Source organism: Meleagris gallopavo, chromosome 25 (genome assembly GCF_000146605.3).
Source record: "Meleagris gallopavo isolate NT-WF06-2002-E0010 breed Aviagen turkey brand Nicholas breeding stock chromosome 25, Turkey_5.1, whole genome shotgun sequence".
Taxonomy (NCBI): Eukaryota; Metazoa; Chordata; class Aves; order Galliformes; family Phasianidae; genus Meleagris; species Meleagris gallopavo.
Genome location: NC_015035.2, coordinates 3,104,581 through 3,124,058, shown reverse-complemented (window position 1 = coordinate 3,124,058; position 19,478 = coordinate 3,104,581). Strand labels below are relative to the sequence as shown.

At 49.9% G+C, this 19,478-nt stretch overlaps 1 protein-coding gene across 1 annotated transcript in view; it reads right to left on the bottom strand.

The window, feature by feature from the left end:
- GRIK3 (glutamate ionotropic receptor kainate type subunit 3) overlaps positions 1-19,427 on the bottom strand; it is a 69,252-nt gene extending 49,825 nt beyond the window's left edge. The window contains exon 1 of the mRNA XM_010723354.3: positions 19,313-19,427. Within this exon, the coding sequence (XP_010721656.1) occupies positions 19,313-19,427 (115 nt within the window). The remainder of the gene's footprint in view (positions 1-19,312) is intronic.
- Between the last annotated feature and the right edge of the window lie 51 nt (positions 19,428-19,478).

Here is a 19,478-nt window from a genome sequence, read left to right as displayed (position 1 = left end):
TGACCAGCAATCCACAGGTATTGCTCTGTACCTCCTGCTCTAGAGAATCACAGAATACCAGGCTGGAAGCAGACCCACAGGGACTGTCAGCTCTGAGCTGCCATTGCTGCGTGGTGCCATCAAAGTGGAGAACCATTGGGGAGGCTGAGAGCACACCAAGTGGCACACAGGGCAGGGCAGGAATAAAGGAGCTGGGTCCAGGCATTCAAGCATGAGTTGACAACACACAAACAGAGCGCAGGCACCTGCGAATGCACTGCAAGCAGAGCAGGGTGAGCAGGGCTGGCAACGACAGCTCCTCTTATCTCCTTTTCAATTACTGCTGCAAAGTGGACTGCACAGAGACAGCAGAAAAGTCACAGCCCCTGCAGAAAGAGCAGGAATGAATACAGGAATGGGAAAAGGAATGGGAAAAGGAACGAGAGCAGGGCTGGAAGCAGGAATGGGAGCAGGAATGGGAATAGGAATGGGAGTAGGATTCTGGGGTGGAAAAAGCCAGGAGGAAACAAGCACCATGGTCACAGAACAGTCGTAACGCTCACCTTATAAAAGCTACAAACCCCGTGATTTAGAGGGAGGAAAACTACTATTTGTTTCCAAATTTACAGGCAATAATCCTTGATTTAGATCCCTGTCTGCCTCCTGTATAGACTGCAGTATAATTTAGAGGACAATAAAGTCTGGGACCATAATACCATCCCTGCCATAAATCAGGCAGTACCGCCACTCACTGCAGGAATTATTAATCTCTGTTCCAAACGATATGCTGGCACACTGCTTGGTGTAGCTGCTTATGCAGCAAGCTGAGATAGCACTGCCCCCCATTAGTATTTTTCACTTTTGCAATGAAATACTCTCTCCTCATAACCAAGGATGGGTTTAGATGGGGCACATTGCGCACATGGAACATCTAATGCTGGGGCACTGTTTTATGGCAGCACTGCACTGCTGCAGGGCATCCCCAGGGCAATGCTATGAAGGCTCTGGAGGTGCTGTGAGGATGCTGCTCAGCACGGGCTCGAGCTGATGCTGTAATTGTGGGCTTTTCCCCAAAGAAGTGGCTGCAGCCCCTGCTTTGGGTTAGCACAGGGCTGCTGCAGGGCTCCAAAGCCACGGGTGCTCCTATGGAGACCATCAGGAAAGGCACCACCATCTGGCTTGAAGCATTAAAGCGAATCTCCACGTAGTTCTCGGGACTACTTAAAAACTGATGTTTTTAATAAAGCACACTTTATTTGTTAGGCAAATAGCAATTTTTTTTTTGTTTTTTGTTTTTAATTTGCAGCTTCGCCAATTGTCTGCAAAACTGCACTCGATGTAAAGCACAGGGCTGAAAGTTACATTTGTACTTTATGAAATATTCAGCACTGAAATTTTCCCCAGGAATGTCCCCATCTGCTACTCGATTTCTCTTTCGTGCTAATTATCAAATATATCTGAGCAGAAATAAATAATAGATATCTTTTAAAGCAGCAGAAGTAAAAATTAATGAATGTTCGGTGTTTTGTGGTGCTGTTCCCTTTCAAGTTGCAGGAGCCTGGGCTGCAGGAGGGCAGCAGAGCTGCATTAGCAGAGCTGCTCTGCACAGGTCCTTCTGCTCTTCCTTTGGCTTTGGTGGCTGTTGTGGGGTTGCTCAGGGTGGATTTGAGGCTTCCCCTGGTTCTCCCATCAGCCCCAGCCCTCTGGGTACCGCAGTCCTCGTGCTGAGCTGACTTCATGCCTTTGAAAAGAACAGTTTTTAGGAGTACTGATGATGTTGGGTTCACAGAGCATCTCACCACGGGATGCCCCTTCTTGATGCTCTTAACATACAGGCTGTAGGATGAAGTAGACTTCGGTATATCGCAGAACCACAATGTTATTTAGGCTGGAAAAGACCCTTAGGATCATCAGGTGCAACTCTCAGCTTAACACTGTGAGCCCACCACTAAAGGGGTCCTGAGGCACCACAGATGTGGTGCTAGGAAGGTGTACCAAGCTCTGTATGGGGCTGTTCCAGCTCAGGAGAGATCTACCTCTGAGCAGAGGTGCTGTGCTGACAAAGCCCTCCTTTTGAAGATAGCCTTTCAGGAATCAGTGCATCTTCTTGGTCGGTGGATCTATAGCCGGTCCCCTGCCTAAAACCAGCCAGTTTTATCACTATCACTTTTTAAAACAGAGTAAGGAGTTTGTGTGATTCTTCTGGTGAAGGTAAACACATCTATTTTATCAAAACCTTCCTGAAAACAGTAGGGCTGTGACGGTGGTCCTGCTGAGCCCTGGGCTCACTCTGCTCCTCAGCTCCTGGAGAGCACAGGGACACTGCAAGGAAGCAACAATGCAATTCCTGCAGCAATTCCTGCAGCTTTCCATGCAGCTTTCCCTGCCAGGAGCCCTCAGCATGGCAGCAGGACCCAAACATGTCACACTGACCCCATAATTAAGCTCCGTATTGTTCAATTTTCTCTCTTCTCACGGGAAGCAAATGTCTCCCTAATAGTGCAAATTGCTGTGGAAGCGTTAATGAAACACGTTGCAACTGTAAAGCAGAAAGAAATCTGTTACCATAAATTGCATTTCAATTCCCTTGTTACCAATTAGATGAGGAGAGCCAGGCGGGCCACATTTGTGTACAGCCAGCAGCAGCAAGTGTGAGGTTAACCCCAAAGGGCTGAAAAGGGCTGAAATGACAGGAGCTGGAGCTGTGTTGACTCATCCTCTGGTGAGGGTGCAACAGGAAGAGCTGTGCTTGGATCTGTCTGTCTGTCAGACACCCCGTCAGTGGATTTCTTTACCCATAGTCCTCAGGAGCTCCGTTCTTAACTGGAGCATCCCTTCTGGCAATGAAATGCTTTTACCTTTGGGAAGCTTTGGGAAGCTTTTCTTAATCTGCAGCGTCCACCCTGCATACATCATGTTACTCTGGTTGAAAAAGCCATAGGAAGATGTTTTACCAGCTCTAAAGGTAGGCACAAACCTGGTTGTACCTCCCCACTCTGGCATAGGAACCTTCTGAAAAGCAAAAGCACAGATGCCATTGAAGATTAAAGAGCTCCACAAATGAGGTTTGATTCATCCTTCCATCACTCCTAGAAGAAATGCACTGAACCCTGGAGTTTGCTGTTCAGATGAAAGCTTGGAAAGTGTAAAATGTGTACATTTCTGGTCGAAACCACGGGTCACATATTTGCACTGAAAGGAAGTATTTTTGGTTCGACGCTCAGGCAAAAAGCTCCTTTGATTTATTTTTAAAACACATTCCTGATGTAGAGATGAATGTCAGCCATGTGGTAACAGCGACTGGGGATCCCTCCACCAGCAAAGCCTCCACGTCCCTCTGATCTTCTCCATTTGGTCACAGCGGAGATGAAAGCTTTGTCTCCTCATCTGCAGGAACATCGCATTCCTCCTCACATCTGTTTTCCCCAATTTATTCCAAACGACAATGGAATTAACATACATAATGGCAAGCAAGAATCTGGCTCGAAATGCTTTCAAAAAAAGCTTTCTGCCCAGAAGATTCAGCTCTGTCCCTTTCAATCCATTTCTCTGCTTCCTTTGAGATAATGGCAAAGATGGTGTTCTGCTTCAGACCAAGAAGGGTGAGGGCTCAGTGACATCAGGGACACACTGAGGTCTGTTGGCGCTCAGCAATGCAGAAGATCCAGAGTGTCACTGGGGGCAAATGTAAAGCAGCAAGCCAAACCTTGCCAGGTGGAGGTGACTTTGTGTGATGAGCTGTGATGGAAGTCTGGTAAAACACAGACATGCTTGATATAGACTGGATATAGACTGGAGATTTGGACTGGATGTAAGGGAGAAGCTGTTTACCATGAGGGCAATGAGGCACAGGTGGCACTGAGAGGGGTTGGTGCCCCCCAGGTCAGGGGATGGGGCTCTGAGCACTGATGGAGCTGTGGGTGTCTCTGTGCATTGCAGGCTATGGGTCCCCAAGCAGCCTCTAAGGGTCCCTTCCAACCCAAATCTCCGATTCCATGATAAATACAGAAAACATATGGAAAAGCTTCATCTGCATCACTTCTGGTCCACCAAATCCCACATGCTCACTGTGAGCTTCCCACCCTCCCAACGAGCACACACAGGGAGCATCCATCCCTGCACCGGTACGAGCAGCTCCAACCCCTTCCTTCATGGGTCACCCAATGAAGGGACTGCAGGGCAACGTTCCCCATTACAGCACAGCCTCATGCATTATGTCTTTGTTATGCTAATGCCCCAGCGCTGCACAATTTAAATAGCACTTCCAGAAAAATTAAGTATGTTCATTGACACAGTGAAATGTTTTCACCCTCCACGTAACCTTCACAGTTTCTGTACAAAATCTATCAGTCAGTAAACTATTCATCTGCGAATGCTTACCAATTATTATGCTAATGTATTACAATACATTACAGTGAATTCTTTTTAAATGCCAGGAAATGCAGCTGTCTGGCAACCTACCTCGCCTGTATTATGGAGCTATCAATAAACAGCACAGCATTTGCAACTGGATTTTGACTGCTTTGTTGGAATGACGCAGAATTTTTCTTATCGCTGCGTATTGTGAAGGAATTCAGGACCCAAAGTGCTGCGATGTGTTCTCTGTGCAGGGGATGGAGTGCAGAGCTGGGGCTGTACGGGAACAGCTCAGTGTGTGCGGCACAGAGCTCTGCGTGCCCACTGCCAGCACTTCACACTTCTTGAGGTGATGAAAATGCTCATTCTGTGCTGTAAACTTTGTTGCATTTTAAGGCACAGCGCGTACTGGGAGCTCTGCATTCCTGTGTCTGAGATGCTGACAGCTGCAGCAGCAATTGCAGCGCTGCATGCGCTGCTGTGTGGGTTGACAGAATGCATGGTTTTCCATATTTGTGATTGCATAATACTTCTGTGTGTTCATTTCTTCCTTGGCATACACAGAACGTAGGCAGGAGCCCACATGCATTGGTGCTACGAAGCATTGCTTCTCCATCAATGCTTCTTGCAGCCCCTCCAGCCCCACGGTGAAATTCGTGCAGCGTGGCCAATGTTTGGGAGTGTTGGAATTGAAAATGCAAAGAGAAATAAGTGCATCTGGAGGCATCCATCAGAACTTGTGCAGTTCCCATATTTGCCTTCTCTCAGGAGCTAATATCCATGAATTTGATTATTAGAGTCATAATGTACTAATTATTTCATTTAATACTCTAATTATCCCTTGTGATTAATCCTGACCATAACAGAAATGTCTGTGAGTCTGGGAGGCATGTCCCAATAGATCTGGCAGTACGAACATTAATTTGAGTTAATGAGGATGGTGGCTCGGGGAAAAGAAGCCAAAGAGTGCAAGGACAGCTGGCACTGAGTGCATGCAGCCCCTGGGCCCATCTCCCATTTCCATCCATTGCGTTTGGACAGACATCATGCAGGGCACTTTGGCCCCTTGGCACTTCAGTGCCTATCCCAGAGCTGCCTGATCCCAATGGCTTGCCTCATTTCCTCTTGTTTTCAGCTACAGGGTTGCATTCAGAGAATGTGGAAGTATTGCAGATCAGGGTGTCTGTTGGCAGACCCAAAGGCAGAGCTAGTGATGGGAATGGGAGAACACAGAGTTGCTCTTACTGTCTGGTCTTTGGACCCAAGGAAGACCACATCACCAAGGTCTTGTTGGGTGAGCTTTGCAGTGTCAGATGTGTTCGGGCTGCCCTGTGCACAAGTACCTCTGTACACACCTTGATGCTGTAGTTGTACCGAGAAAAGTCAATGCCTGTGTCAATGGCAAAGCCTGGAATTGTGTCACTTCTTCCTTCAGAGGTACCAACATCACAGAGCTGTGTGTGCCCCCACTCCCTCAGACAAGTGTGCATTCGCATGCACACACACACGTGTCCTCCCAGCTGCACGCCCGCCTGCAGGGCTCGGCCATCTGTGCCTTTATGTGCACAGAAAGGGAACGTATGGACAAAAGGAGCACATGCTGCTGGCACAGGCTTCTGAGGTCTTCAGAGGAGGGCTTTCCCCATACGACACATCTTTAAGCAGCATTGTGTTACCAACAGCTGATGGTGTCTTTGCTCTATGAGATGGGAACCGACGTCAGTGTGGAGCTGGGGATGTTTCCACCCCATTGGCACCACCCGGCCCCACTCACCCCACTCCTGCACTGCCCACCTCCATCCAGTGCAGAGCAAGTGCTCCACGACTTTCTTCTGTATATAAAAAATGTGGGAGGGTGCAGAGAAGAGCCCTTAGAGCTGAGAAACAACTGCTGGCTCCTGGCTTCCTTGTGTGTCCACCAAAGAACTGCTATCTGCAGCGTGGATGTACCCAGGGAGGCTCCCACCTGGCAAAGGGTGATGTCCTGTGTGCACGGGGGGATGCCAAGCAAGGGAAATACTGTGAGTACGTTTTGGTGCTCAATCACCCAGCAGTGCCAAACTTGCAGGGCTGTGCCAATATCACTCTCCACACATTGCTTCTTGTGCCCTCAGACTGCCTGCTGGCGGTGGGGATGCACTGCAGCTCATGGGCACGGCCAGATGTTGAGCAGCTGGAGCGGGCACAGCCATGGGCAGCAGCCAGGAAGGGGCTGTCAGAGCAAGAGGGAGGTCCTCCTTCCTTCCCGTTGATATTGTGCATGTTCCAAAGGGGGATGGATGCAATTTCAGCTGTCAGAACCACGGTCTGAGTTCTGCTGTGATGTTCACCCAACAGGAGGCGGCTCTGGGGAAGCCAAGAGCTCTGGGGAAGCCGAGTTTCCCTCTTCTTTCTGGCATTCAGTTATTCACTGCTCTTAATTTGGCACTTAGGGGGTTGGTGAAGGACATAATGCAACAATATCCTCATAGTGGGAGCCTTAAAAACAAAATGCTAAGAAATGGGAGAAAATGGATGTGAAATCACAGTGTTGACAAAGCCCCGGCGCTGCCCATGCTTGAAGGACTGCCTATTAACACCTGTGGTCAATACAACATCCCTCTCTAAAGATTCTTTCAAAAGCATCAAGGATGGTGGTGGAGAGCATGAAAATAATCTGATTAGTGCCACGTCCCCTTCTGCAATGTGCAAAGTGTTACTTCTGCAGCAGTTTACTTTTCCATCACAAAGTGAAAATCAAAGTGCAGAACCGCACAGAGAGCAGAGATCCATCCTACAAGGAACAATGAGGCCATAAAACCAAACTGTAAAGTTAAATAATTTACCATAAATATCGAAAGCTCCCAAATTATTCTCTACATTAACTGCCTATGTTTAAAATGATCTTTGCATTCACCATGTCACAGATGGCAACATCAGACAAGAGAGTCCTTGACAAAACTCGCTGTAATTATTCTTTCCACAGCTGCAGTTATTTTAATGCCTTTTCAGTTAAGCTGAAAGAGACGCACACATTTTATAAATAAGGGCTTTTAAGCAGTTTGACAATGAAGCATTTGAAACGTACCGTGCTTAAAAAAAAAAAGAAGAGGACACCCAAAAACTTTCAGTGGTGAAACCTGGGAGAGCCATGTGGGCACAGGGAAGGAAAGCGCTGCTCCTCCCAAGCAGTGTTGAGCAGCCAGAGCTGAAATGATGCTGGCACGAGGTCACTGCCACCCACAGCCTGTGTCAGAGCATCACTGCTCTCCTGAGAAGAAATTCCTTCTGAAATAGCCAACCTGGCCCTCACTGGAGCAAGCTGAGGCCATCACCTCTCATCCTATAGCTGCTACCCATGAGCAGAGGAAGACCCTCACCTGGCCTCAGCCTCCATCTCTCCTAGGGAGATGGGCTCGCCTTATTTCCACCTGCTTAGAGCAGCTGTGAGTTTGAGCTGTATCAAAGTGCAGCAATGGATCCTCGAGCTGAAGCAGCAGAAGTTACGTTCATGCAGGAATCCAACCTCTATGCAGTGTGACCTTCACCTACACTTCTCCATCTCCTCAGTGCCTTCAGAACACCTCTCCCCCAAATCCATCTCAGGATCTGGACAAGGGGCTGCATTGATTCAAGCTTTGGGCTCTCAGCAGCTCTTGCACAAACCAAAGAAGTCAAACCCTCTCTTAGTGAAGTTCTCACAGCGAGTTGCAGCTGTCCCCACCCCTTCAAGCTGTTCATTTAAAAGCAGTGGAAACGCTGACAAATTGAAGCCACGACTGAAATGATGAGAGCAGCACCGGGAGGGTTCTTTCCCATTTAAAGCAAATAAAGCAAAATAAAAGCAGGGAAAAACGGTGGGAGGTTTTTCGGAACGCGATCCCGGCCGGCTTAGACATGCAAAGAAGACATCGTGGTCCTCAGTGCTGCAGCCCAGGGAGGCTCTGATTAATGGGGGTTATTGTCAGGGAGGCCTGGCTGTATGCTCAGTGCTGAAAGGCACCAACCCGCAAAGTATTCAGCGTTACACAATAACAGATTGTGTGCAGTTACCCTTAGAAAACAAATGTGCTCTCTCTTATATAAGATTATAGACCATCCATCACTGGCTGGCATTAAGTAGCACAGAACAGCAGTGTATGTAATTAGCAATACATGAAGTCCAAACATTATTTTAGAGGGGTTGGAACAGCAAAGGAGTGGCTGTTGCAGTTCCCCTTTCAATTTGGAACTTCTCCTTCCCCCATACCTAGAGCACTGATCTCCACCTCCAGGTGAGATGGACACAATTTGGGAACCTGCAGAGTCATCAGCCCCACAATTAAGATCTGTATTTAAGCACTGGAATAGACAAATACACCCCATCCTTGAAGCAGTCCCCAGATTTCATAGAATCATAGAATATTTTGGAGAGAGACCCCAAGGATCACCAAACTCCAACCCCCTGCCACAGGCAGGACCACCAATCTGCAGGCTGCCCAGTGCCACATCCAACCTGGTCTTGAACACCACCAGACAGCTTAATTTTGACTCTCCAGATGATAATTAAAACAAACCAAAAAAGTCACTTCTAGGAATTAATGTCACTTTGTGACACACAAAGCTGTTATCACTACCTCTTTCAGACATTACAGGGCTTGGGATTTTCCTATTTCTGAGAGGCAGAGCAGTCCTTTGATGGGAGCAGCCATCCCCAGGGCTCTCCCTGTGCCCATGACCAGGGCAGAGCACTGCATGGACCCAAGCAGGAGCCAGGCACTGGGAGCCTTCTTGCTAATTACACGTCTCAAGTAGGCTGTAATATTGGGCTGTATAATTGGGACGTAATAGCACAGACTATTGTACATCAGTTAAATACCAAGGGATTATTAAGAGTATGTTTTCAGGCTTTCCAGTCCCATGTTGAGTAAACAGTTGTTACATTTCAATAAATGACTTTAAAAATAAATAAGCAGTTGAGCATATTTAGGATACGTGCTTTTTCCCCCCAAACAAATAAAATGAGAGTCCCAGGCTGCAGTCTGTGCTGTACAGCAGGGCTGTGCCTGCACCGCCTCTTTGCTCTGCCTCAGACCACCATCACTGTCTCTCCCAGCTCTTTCCATTCCCATGCCCACACTTTAAAGCCCTCCCCATTACCGCAGCCCAGAGCAGCATGGGGTGGGCTTAGCCCTGTTTGACAAGTACAGAATTGAAGCACGGAAGAGCAAAGTCATTTGTTCAAAGCCAGGTGGGGAGCCTGATACGGGGCAGAACGGGAGCCAGTAAAAGATCAAAAAATACATCTCTAAAAATAAGGCTTTGAAAGTCTGCAAAGGAAACGCGGCTCTACCAAATTGTGTTACAATCCCAAATGCAGTTAGTCATGTGGCTGACACTGTAATGTCTGATGAATGCTCATATCCGGGGCACAGCAGAAGGGAAGGAGATGCAATGGGGCTGCTTGGATCCCTTGCCTCCACCGGAAGGCTTTGGAGCAGCACACCAGAACCAGCAGGTGTAGCCAGCCCAGTATCCATGGCGATGAGTAATTCAGGATTGGCTTCACCTTCCTGCTAAGATTGATCTTGAGCCTCATAAAGCTTTCTGCACTGTGGTGCTGCTGTGAGGAGTTCCCCCGTGAAGCAGTGGTTGGGTGCTGCCCTGCTGGGTGCATGCGTGGTGCTGGGAGCACACTTTGGAGACAGGATTGGCCCCAGAGCTGCCACCACCCATCCTCCTGCCCTTCTGCTTGGAGTCAGTCAGCTTGGACCCCTAAGGTTCAAACACAGGGTGAGGGAATCCTCATGGCTTTGTATTCCCCAATGGATGGGTGCCCATCTGTGCCAGGAGGGTCAGTCTGGGAGGTGCCACATGCATGTTGCTGATCCTGCATCCATCCCTGCTCTCGGAGTTGTTGCTCTGAGCAGATGAGGTGCTCAGAGCACAAGGAGTCTTTGCAACATCTTACTTCTGAGTGGGACACGGAATGCATTGTACTTCCAGAATTTGTTTCCACTGCTCTGCATTGTCGAACCTGAAGAGCTAATTAAGAAACCAAGAAATTGGGAATCTCCAACCAAGTACACTGTGAAATTAATGAGGACCTACTGAAGAACATAAATAATCCGTGCTCCCCATTAGAGGCTGTTAGCACCATTAAAGCAATCCAGAGGAAAAACGGCAGCACACCGCCAGCCAATCCCCTCTGAAATCCATCACTGTCAGAGCCTCCGTTCTGCCGACTGAAATCAGTGGTTAACCCCAGAACATCCCGACTATTTAGAAATAATTACCGTTGCCATAAATCAAAAGCGATGGCTAAACTGGTCACAGAAATGTATATACGAAAATCAGACTGAAGTATCACACTCACACAGGAAAAATCCTTCGTTCCCTACTGGGTTTACAAGTAATTTTCCAGCAGTAAAATGCAAAAATGCATTTTGTTTTGCAGTGATCATAAATAATCCTGGGATAAGAATTCTTTGCAAGACTCCCAGGTCCACTCCCTCAATGGCAAGGTTTATTGCTCCAGTTTCTCTGTGCTTTCTCTCAAACTGCAGCTGTCAGAACAATTTACGAATTATGGTCCTGTTGGCATAAACTTCCATATTTCATAGCAAAATCGGTTTTCCCACGAACTCACAAGGCACAAATCGACGTGTGAGCACACTGAGTGACTTCTGTGATGCAGCCTAGACCCGCTGCTGGGCGATGTGCTTGTGTGCATTGGGGAATCATCTCCCCAAAAACTCAGAGCTGGGCTGTGCTGTGTCACCCATAGGGTCTGGGTCTGTAGGAAATAAAGCCACAGACTGAGCACTTTGTTTCTCAGCATTGGCGTAAGCAGAAATCCCAACAGCAGGGCTAAGGGCATGCAGCAGTGTGGGGTCCCAACCAGTGCTGGGAGCTTTGCATGAATGGATGCTGGGGGTGGGCAGGGGGTGTTGGATCCAGGCAGGACCAGGGAGAGAAAGAAAGGGGATGGAGGTTTAATCAGGTCAGAATTACCTCCAAAAAGTGTGAAAATTAAATGCAGGTTCATAATGTAAAGATAATGGCATACAAATCAGGTTGGTTTGCAGATTTTAGCGTGCCATTGCTCTCCTCCTAATTGGAAGAGATGGATCCAACAACTCAAACGGCCACACTTGAGATATAAAGTCGTGCTGCAGAAGGGGAAATATTTCCTGATTTTCCTCAAATCACTGCTGCTGTGTTAATGTATGAAGAAATGAAGTCAGTGGAAGATAACTGTTGTTACTGATGAGTTTACAGCAGATGGGTGTATGTGCAAAACCACTCCTGTCTGTTAAAACACGTCACCAGGGCTGCAGGTAGAAGGGCAGAGGATTGTTTCTATCTGATATTTTTATTTATAACTTCTGCCCTAATTGAAGATGTTGCTGTGCAAAGGTGGGCTCTGTGTGAATGTGAAATGATGGCAGCTCCATCCAAGATGATGCAGCACGCTTTGTGGGCAGCCCTTTCCCTGCGATGCAGGTGAATAGGAAAAGAAATTTAAGAGCCCATTTCCATTCAAACACGATGAGCCAAACCCCGCAGCTGAGTGCCCAAAGACTCACTTCGAATTTCTTCAAAGTAAAGGCGACAAAAACTGATCTTGCAGAAATAAAAATTCCTAAGAAGGAAAGTGCGTAAAATGGGGAAGAAAATGGTTTTCTTTCCCCATAAATGAAGAGCGAGTCTTAAAGAATTTATAGACCAGAAATTTAAATGAAGAAGTTCCTTTTTACGGGTCCCTGTTCCAGCTCAGAGCCGTAGCAGCACTGCACATGGAGGTGGATCAGACCCAGAGGGGTCACAGCACTTCTGTCCTCCTGAGCTCACAAAGCGAATGAGGTTTTGATGGCATTTTGTCTTCAGCTCTGCTTACAGTTATGAATGCTGCATTCTGAGTACTCAAATCTGAGCAAGTTTCACTATTCACTATTTAAAAATCCTAACAGCAGTGCTGTGCCGCGGGGTTTGTCCCAGCACAGATCACTGCTTGAATGCCTGGAGCTGCTCCTGTGTGCAGCTCTGCACCCAGCCCAGCTCATAGCAGGCTCCCAGCAGCCAGCACCCAGCTCACCCCTCGTATCTGTGAGCAGCATTCTGGCTAATTGGGATTCCTTCTGCTTCTTCCCACGGTTCATTCTCTGGATGAACCCTTTCTGATTCACAGAGGGCAACAAAGCGGTCCTTGTAAGCAAGTCCTTGAGCTGGGCAAGCCCGACGTGCCCCGTCAGCACTGGGAGCTGCAGCATCCTTCAGGGCGAGGCGGCACGGGCACAGCACAGCTGGGATGTGAGCCAGGGCAGGAACACCATTAGGAACAATTGAGCTGCCCGTAATGCAAAGCAGAGCCAGAGAGTGGGGCAGGAGTGACCCGGAGCATGATTTGCAGCGAATGTCTTTTTATCTCATAAATAGGAGAGACACTTTGGGATGATTATCCACCCAGATTTATCTCTGCAGCTCCTTGTGTATCCTTCTGCGCTTAAAAATGTCTCACTGCCCTTTGCATTATTGCATTGCCCTTTACATTCATACTGCATAAACCTCTCAAGCACCGTAAAACTTACAAGGTGTAATATAACGCTGTGATTTTCTTTTACACGCCATAAACAAAAGTCACTGGGAAAGGAAGATGGCAAGGCAGACTTTATTTGGTCTGACAACGATACGGTGCGATTCGGGGTGAAAATATATACACAAGTCCACATCATACACTCTTGCACACTTAAAATCATGAGCTGGATTGATTATCCGCCACTGATGGATCTCTGCAATGTATTAAATGGATTATTCCATAAATCACCAGCTGTGCTAGGAATGAAGTGTTAGGAAAGAAAGAGAAAACATTATAGATCTGTCTCGTGCAGGTGAATGGAAAGCTGAGCGGGGAGCTGGGGGGGATCCTGGGGTGATGGGGTACCCCCAGGAGGAACCCAGGGTCACAGGGTCAGAGAACCCTGAGCTGGGAGGGACTGCAGGGAGCATGGAGCCCACAGCATGGAGCAGAGCACCCCTGTTACGCTGTCATGGGGTTGGAATGAAACGATCTTTGAGGTCTCTTCCAACTCAAGCCATTCCATGATACGATGTAAGAATGCAATCCAGGCACTGGGTGCAGCTCCCCGTGCTGCAGCTCTGCCCACCCCATCTCTGGATCCTCTGCTCAGCGCCCACTGCTTCATCCATAGCAAACCTGTGCTGTGCTGGGGTTCCCTGAGCTGTGTTCACCCACCTGCAGGGATGGGATTCGGGATCGCTGCTGTTAGAATCACTGACATCTGAGTGCTTTGCATTCACTGCAAAACCAACCACCCAGTCTAACACTTCAATCCCAATAGACAGTCATAACTCAGCTAAATTTGTGGGTTATACCAGATTTTATTTACTGTTTCATCCTGGGAGATAAGGAGGAGATGACAGCCATCTATTCATTAAAGTAAAGCCGCCCACAGCTCTCGCTGGTTTCTCACCGTCCGTGGCCATCTTTAATGAAATTTGGGTTTTGCAGTACTGGTGCTGTTGGTTTAGGAATGCAGATGTCTCCACACACCTGGGGGGCTCAGCGCCTTGCCCTGCTCACCTCGAAGCCTTCCTTCACAATCAGATGTCATTACCAGCTAATGAGCGTCCAGTGGCCCCTGTAAGGCACCCAGCGGCCTTTTCCCATTTCCTATTGGACATCCGAAGCACTGTGATGGTCTGAAGTGCTGCAGTGGCACCAGCAAATGCTCCCAAAGCTGCTGTTTGCAGATGTGAAGAATGAAAGGCTCATTTCAATCCATCAGCCTCACACTCCTTTGTAATGCTCTCCATACCGGTGTTGCACACCTCGTACTGGGCTCCCTGGTGCCCACTTCCCAGCAATGAGCAAAGTGCAAATTCAAGAATTCATCTGCACACTTCTGGAATTTTAAGGCTTTGTTTTGTTCCCTCGGTGCTGGCTGGTCTATGTGTATGCTTAAAGACTTCCTAAACGGGGATGCTTTTCTGACTCCCGAGTTGTTTGGTGAAATTCAGAGCGGCGCTGTGGATTGCGTCTTGCACGGCTCTGGGAAGCGATGTCTGCATCAGAGCAGGGTGCTGCTGGTTATCTCCTCTCCCAGCCACAGCAGAATGGTCTCATCCGTGGCTGTGTGGTGCTCAGTGCTCACTGCAGATGCAGTGCACGAGGGGAAGCTCCTTCCTGTGGGGTAGGGCTGCTCCTTGAGAGCAGAGCCTTGTGCTGCGAGCTGTTGCTTCTTGGTAACGACCTGAGCCTATTTGGGGCTTTATTATGAGTGCTAAAAGCAAGCACGTTGTCTGTTTTTATTGGTAGTGAACATTAGTAGTGCTGCGCAGCCCCATCACGCTTCATCCAACTGAAATGAGGCAGTCCTGCCTCACCAACCCCTTTTTAAGGACATGGAAGCTGCAGTACTCAGTGGCACGTTGTCCCACCGCCAACAGCAGCACCTGCACAGCCCTCACTGCAGCCCCTGCCTTCGCCCACCCTCTGCAGCCTTCACCTCTGTGGAGCTCAGGTGCTCTCTGTGTGCTCTGCCTTCCTCAGAACCTTCAGAACACGCAAAGGGAGAGGAAAGCAGTCTAAACGGCATCACATTAATCCTCTAGCCAAAAAGAGGGAATAAAGATTGCGCAGCAAAACCGGCGCAGAAATGCTCTATGTGGATTAGGAGGCTTTAGGAGGCGTGCTGCAGACAGATGCGCAGCGCCGGGTTTGGTTGGAGCTTTGTCCCCACAAAGCACTCCGGTGGCAGCTCCTCGGGCAGCACTGTCCCATGCGGGGCTGCAACAGCACTGGGGGGAGGAGGTGACTGGAGCTGCTGCTTCACCCCCAGCAGTGGGAGATGGCGAGGAACCAGTGCCCTCTACTGCTGCGGGGCTGGGCAGGAGCACTGCTGCATCCCAGCAGCACCACAGGGCGTGCAGTTTTTGCTTTTGGTGTCGTTCTGTGCAGGACTGCATCTTGAAAACTCTAGGAAAATCTTTTCCTAACATCAGCCTCCATTTGCTCTCGCCAAGAAAAGCATCCAGAAGGTAGTAGAGGCAGATTTGCCCCCGCTGGTGGTAGAGCAGAATTCTGGCTGCAACGCGCGGCGAGAGTGCAGCTCTATGGCACAGAGCTGGGGGTGGGGGCTGCAACGATGCAGGGAAACCCTTCCACGCACACAGAGCCCTCCATGCACACAGAGCCCTCTGTGCACACAGACCCGTGCATTGCCCCACTGAGGTCCCACTCACAGCTTTGGGCACTGTGCAGCTCCGCTCATCCCAGGACACCCCTTCCCCACGACGGATTGGGGTCGATTACTTATTCTGCCTTTCCTTTTATTTATTTATTTTTTTGTGTGTGTGGTTTGATCTTAATTTCCCGCACCGTGCTCCCATGAGGATGCTGAGATCAAACAATTAGGCTATTCCGCCATAAAGAGGTAACATTGTTATTCAAATGTATTCAGAATTAATTTACCACCAAACAGTTTTACAGCACCGGGATGCGCTGCCTGACGCACGGAGCATCTCCTGACCCACAACACCTCCCTGTGCCACTCAGTGCACAAGCAGTGGGTGCACAGCCATGCAAATGCAGGTGAGATTGCAGGAGAAACCTCCACGAAGGTGATCACAAAGCCTTTTAGTGGCAGCAGGGAGCATGCAGCAGCAGAGCCCCAAAGGAACACAGCCTAGGGGGGTCCCTGTGCAGCCCTGAGCCCGGGAGCTCTGTGCCCTCCAGGTCCCAGTTCTCCCCAGTGCTGCCTTATTTCTGATGGCAATTTTGTCTGCAGTGTGTGGGAAGGTGATTGCAGAATTAAATTCCAGGCGGGCGTAATGAGCCTCCAAAAAGCCAATCACACAGAGGAGGGTAATTATCCACGGAATTTGTTTTCTGTGTATTTATATAAAATAATCAATGCTTTTTCTTTTTCTTTTTTTTTCCTGCACTGATTCCGATCCCGTTGGGTTGTCTGCTCTGCACAGCATGCAGTCGGTGCGCAGCCCTTCCCTGGGTGCACACAGCTCTGAGGAACGGAGCCCATGTCCCCAAAGCATCACCATCCCCACCCATCCTATGGGCACTGCTGCTGCTGCACCACAGGGCTCTCATACCAAGGAAAAAAATATACATATAAGAAAACACAAAACCAGGAGAAGAGCCAAGAGCCAACGGTGCGAGTGGTTGCTTCTGAAACCAGAGAGAAAAATGGAATGTATCCACACAGAGGAGGGCAGGGAGTGGGGCGGGGGTGGCTCTGCCATTGCAGGGCTGCAGCTGCTGCCATCCCCGTGCAGGGCTGTGCTGCTGCTGTGCAGCCCCACAGCGCTGGGTGCAGGTAGGAACAGCCACCAGCAACGCGAGCAGCAGGGCCGTGCCGAGTGCTCCTGTGCTGCAGCTTGCACCGTCTCCTATTAATCTCAGCCACTACGTCTTGCTAATGGGTCATCCTTTGGCACAGTCATCCCAAGTGGATCCCATCAATGCTTCAGGGATGGGATTCTGCTGCCCCACGCCGACCCCTGGGCTGTGAGCCAGCACCAGCCCAGCCCTGCCACCTCCAATGGAAGCACTGCACTCCCAGCTCCGGCCATCCATCCCTGCACTGGGACAGCCCAGTGCCACAGCAGCACCCCGAGCACATGGCTGGGCTGTTTTCTGATGCGGCGTTTTCAAATATTTATCACTGCATAATAATTAAACAGCTGCTGGGGAAGCTTCAGATCCCAACTCCTACCTATTAACAACAAAACCCAGCGATAGGCTTTCTTTGTACGCGTATTTGTGTAGATTATGGTTAGATGTGTAGATTAAATATTTATATTTTACATGTGAGAGAAGGAGCGCTTTTAGCTCTTCCTTTCCTTTCCTGGATATCTCCTAGAAAAGAACCAAAGCCCCACTGTATTTATTTTAATTGTCAGCTTCATGGGAAAACAAGGAAGCTTTGGAAAGTTACCTGTTTTCTCCGCTTTAATTTTCAGCTTTAAAACAATACTTATGTAAGCGTTCTCCAGTTCTTGGCATCGCCTAATAATTAAAATAATTACTTGAAAGCCAGAGAAGCTTTGCACAAATGAATGCAGGGGGGGAGAAGCCGCAGTTTCCCAGTGAAAGAGGCCAGAATTATTCCAGTTCTAGCTGAGAGCACAGGTAAATGCAGATCTTCCTGCAGCCCCATTACAGCTCCTTTCTGACCCTTCTGTTCCTGTTTTAGTGGTGGAGGGAGGGCTGAGCGAGGGGCTGAGCTGTTGGTTGTGGCTGGCAGTGGGGCTGCATGGGGCTGCATGGGGCTGCATGGGGCTGCATGGGGCTGCATGGGGCTGCATGGGTCTGTATGGGGCTGCACAGAGCCCTGCACAGTGCTGCTCCTGGGGCAGCCTAGGTGCTGGCATTGCTCTGCTCGGTGCCTGCGGTGAGGAGGAGCAGAGCCACAGCCCAACCACAGCATTTTGGGAAGGGCCAGCACAGTTTCCCTACTGGAATCTCCCGCATCCCTTTGTACGATTGCTTTGAGCCCTGCCTAGAAAATCTGGCAGAGCTGAGCACTGCCCCAGGGATGCTTCCGGCTCCAAACACCCCTGTGAGCAGCACTGATGCTCTCGGGGTATCTCCCATCCGCCTTTCCCGTCACAACTCGGGGTGCTGCAGCACACACAGGACACACCTGTGTGGGTCACAGCAGCACAGGAGAGCAGTGAGTGCCCTGCAGGACTCGAGCTGCAGTCCGTGCCAGGGCCATGCAGCCCTTCTGGAGGTGGCAATATTTCAGAACGCAGCCGCCCTTCAGGACCGGCATTTTTTCTTTTTCTGGCTTTCCCACGGCTGCTGTGCATTCACATCAGCATAAACAAGTTCCTTTTTTTTTTATTTTTTTTTTATTTTTTTTAAACACTAAAAAATATCCACAAACATATTTGGTTTTCACTGGTTACTCCAGCTTGGATTCTGGTCCCCATGCAGGCAGTAACCCTGTCCTGACTGCTGTTATGGGCACACAGCAAATCCCTGTGGCTGTGAACTGATGGCGAAGTGCATGGGATGTAGCAGGGAATCAGAGACTTTCTTTACAAGGCACATTTCTGCATCTAGTTTAATTAGAGAAAGAAAGATCATAGCCTCTTTCCCAAGCTGTTATCTGTGCAATTACTTTATGTAACATCATTAAAAATTAATTTTCCCCAGAACCTCAGCTATTTAATGAATACCACCCGGCCCCCCGCAGCGCCGTAGCACCTTGCAGGCTGCGGGCTCAGCACGGCTCCCAGCACTGCCTGCCCTACGCAGCCCCACGGCAGCACCCCGTGCCCGGCCTGAGCCGAGGGCTGCTCCTGGCCGGGCTTAAAGCTCCTCCGAACAACGCTCCTCCTGCAGCAGTCTCCCACCTCTGCTCACAGCCACACAGCACCCGCCTTGCACCGGCACAACATCCCCCTCTCTGGGGCACAGCATCCCCTTCTCCGGGGCTCAGCGTCCCCTTCTCCAGTGCACAAAATCCTCTTATCCGGGACACAGAATCCCTTTTTTCTTGGTGCACATCATCCCACTCTTGAAGCACAGCATCCTCCTCTCGGGGGCACATCATTCCCCCCCTTCAGGAGCACAACATCCCCTTCTCCAGAAGCGGAGCCTTCCCTCTTTCTGGGGCACGGCATCCCCTTCTTTGGGGTACAGCATCCCCCCTTTTGAAAGCACAGCATCCCTTTATCCCGCGGGCACGGCACCCCGCTTTCCAAAGCAAAGCATCCCCCTCTCCGGGGCGCAGCATCCCTTCTCGCACCGGGCACCGCGACGCTCCTCGTACCGTTCTCAGCATCCCCCTTCCGATCCAGCACCGTGTCCATCTCCCCATTACACGGCACAGCCCCGCACAGCCCCTTGTCCCCGCTCCGGGCTCCCTCCCGGCACCTTGCAGGGACGCGCCGTTTCCAGCCCCGCTCCCCACATCCCATCCCCGGGCGGGGCAGCGCACCGCACCCCCCTCCACCGCACTTCGCTTACCTATCCGGATGACATGAGGCATCCCATGCGAGCAGTGTCCCCAGAAGCCTCCGAGCAGGAGAGCCGCGCAGTATTCCCAGAGCACGCCGCGGAACGCCGGCCACGGCTGGGTCATCGTCGGGCAGGGCGCGGGGCCGCGGCCCTACGGCCCCAGGGGCAGCGGGGC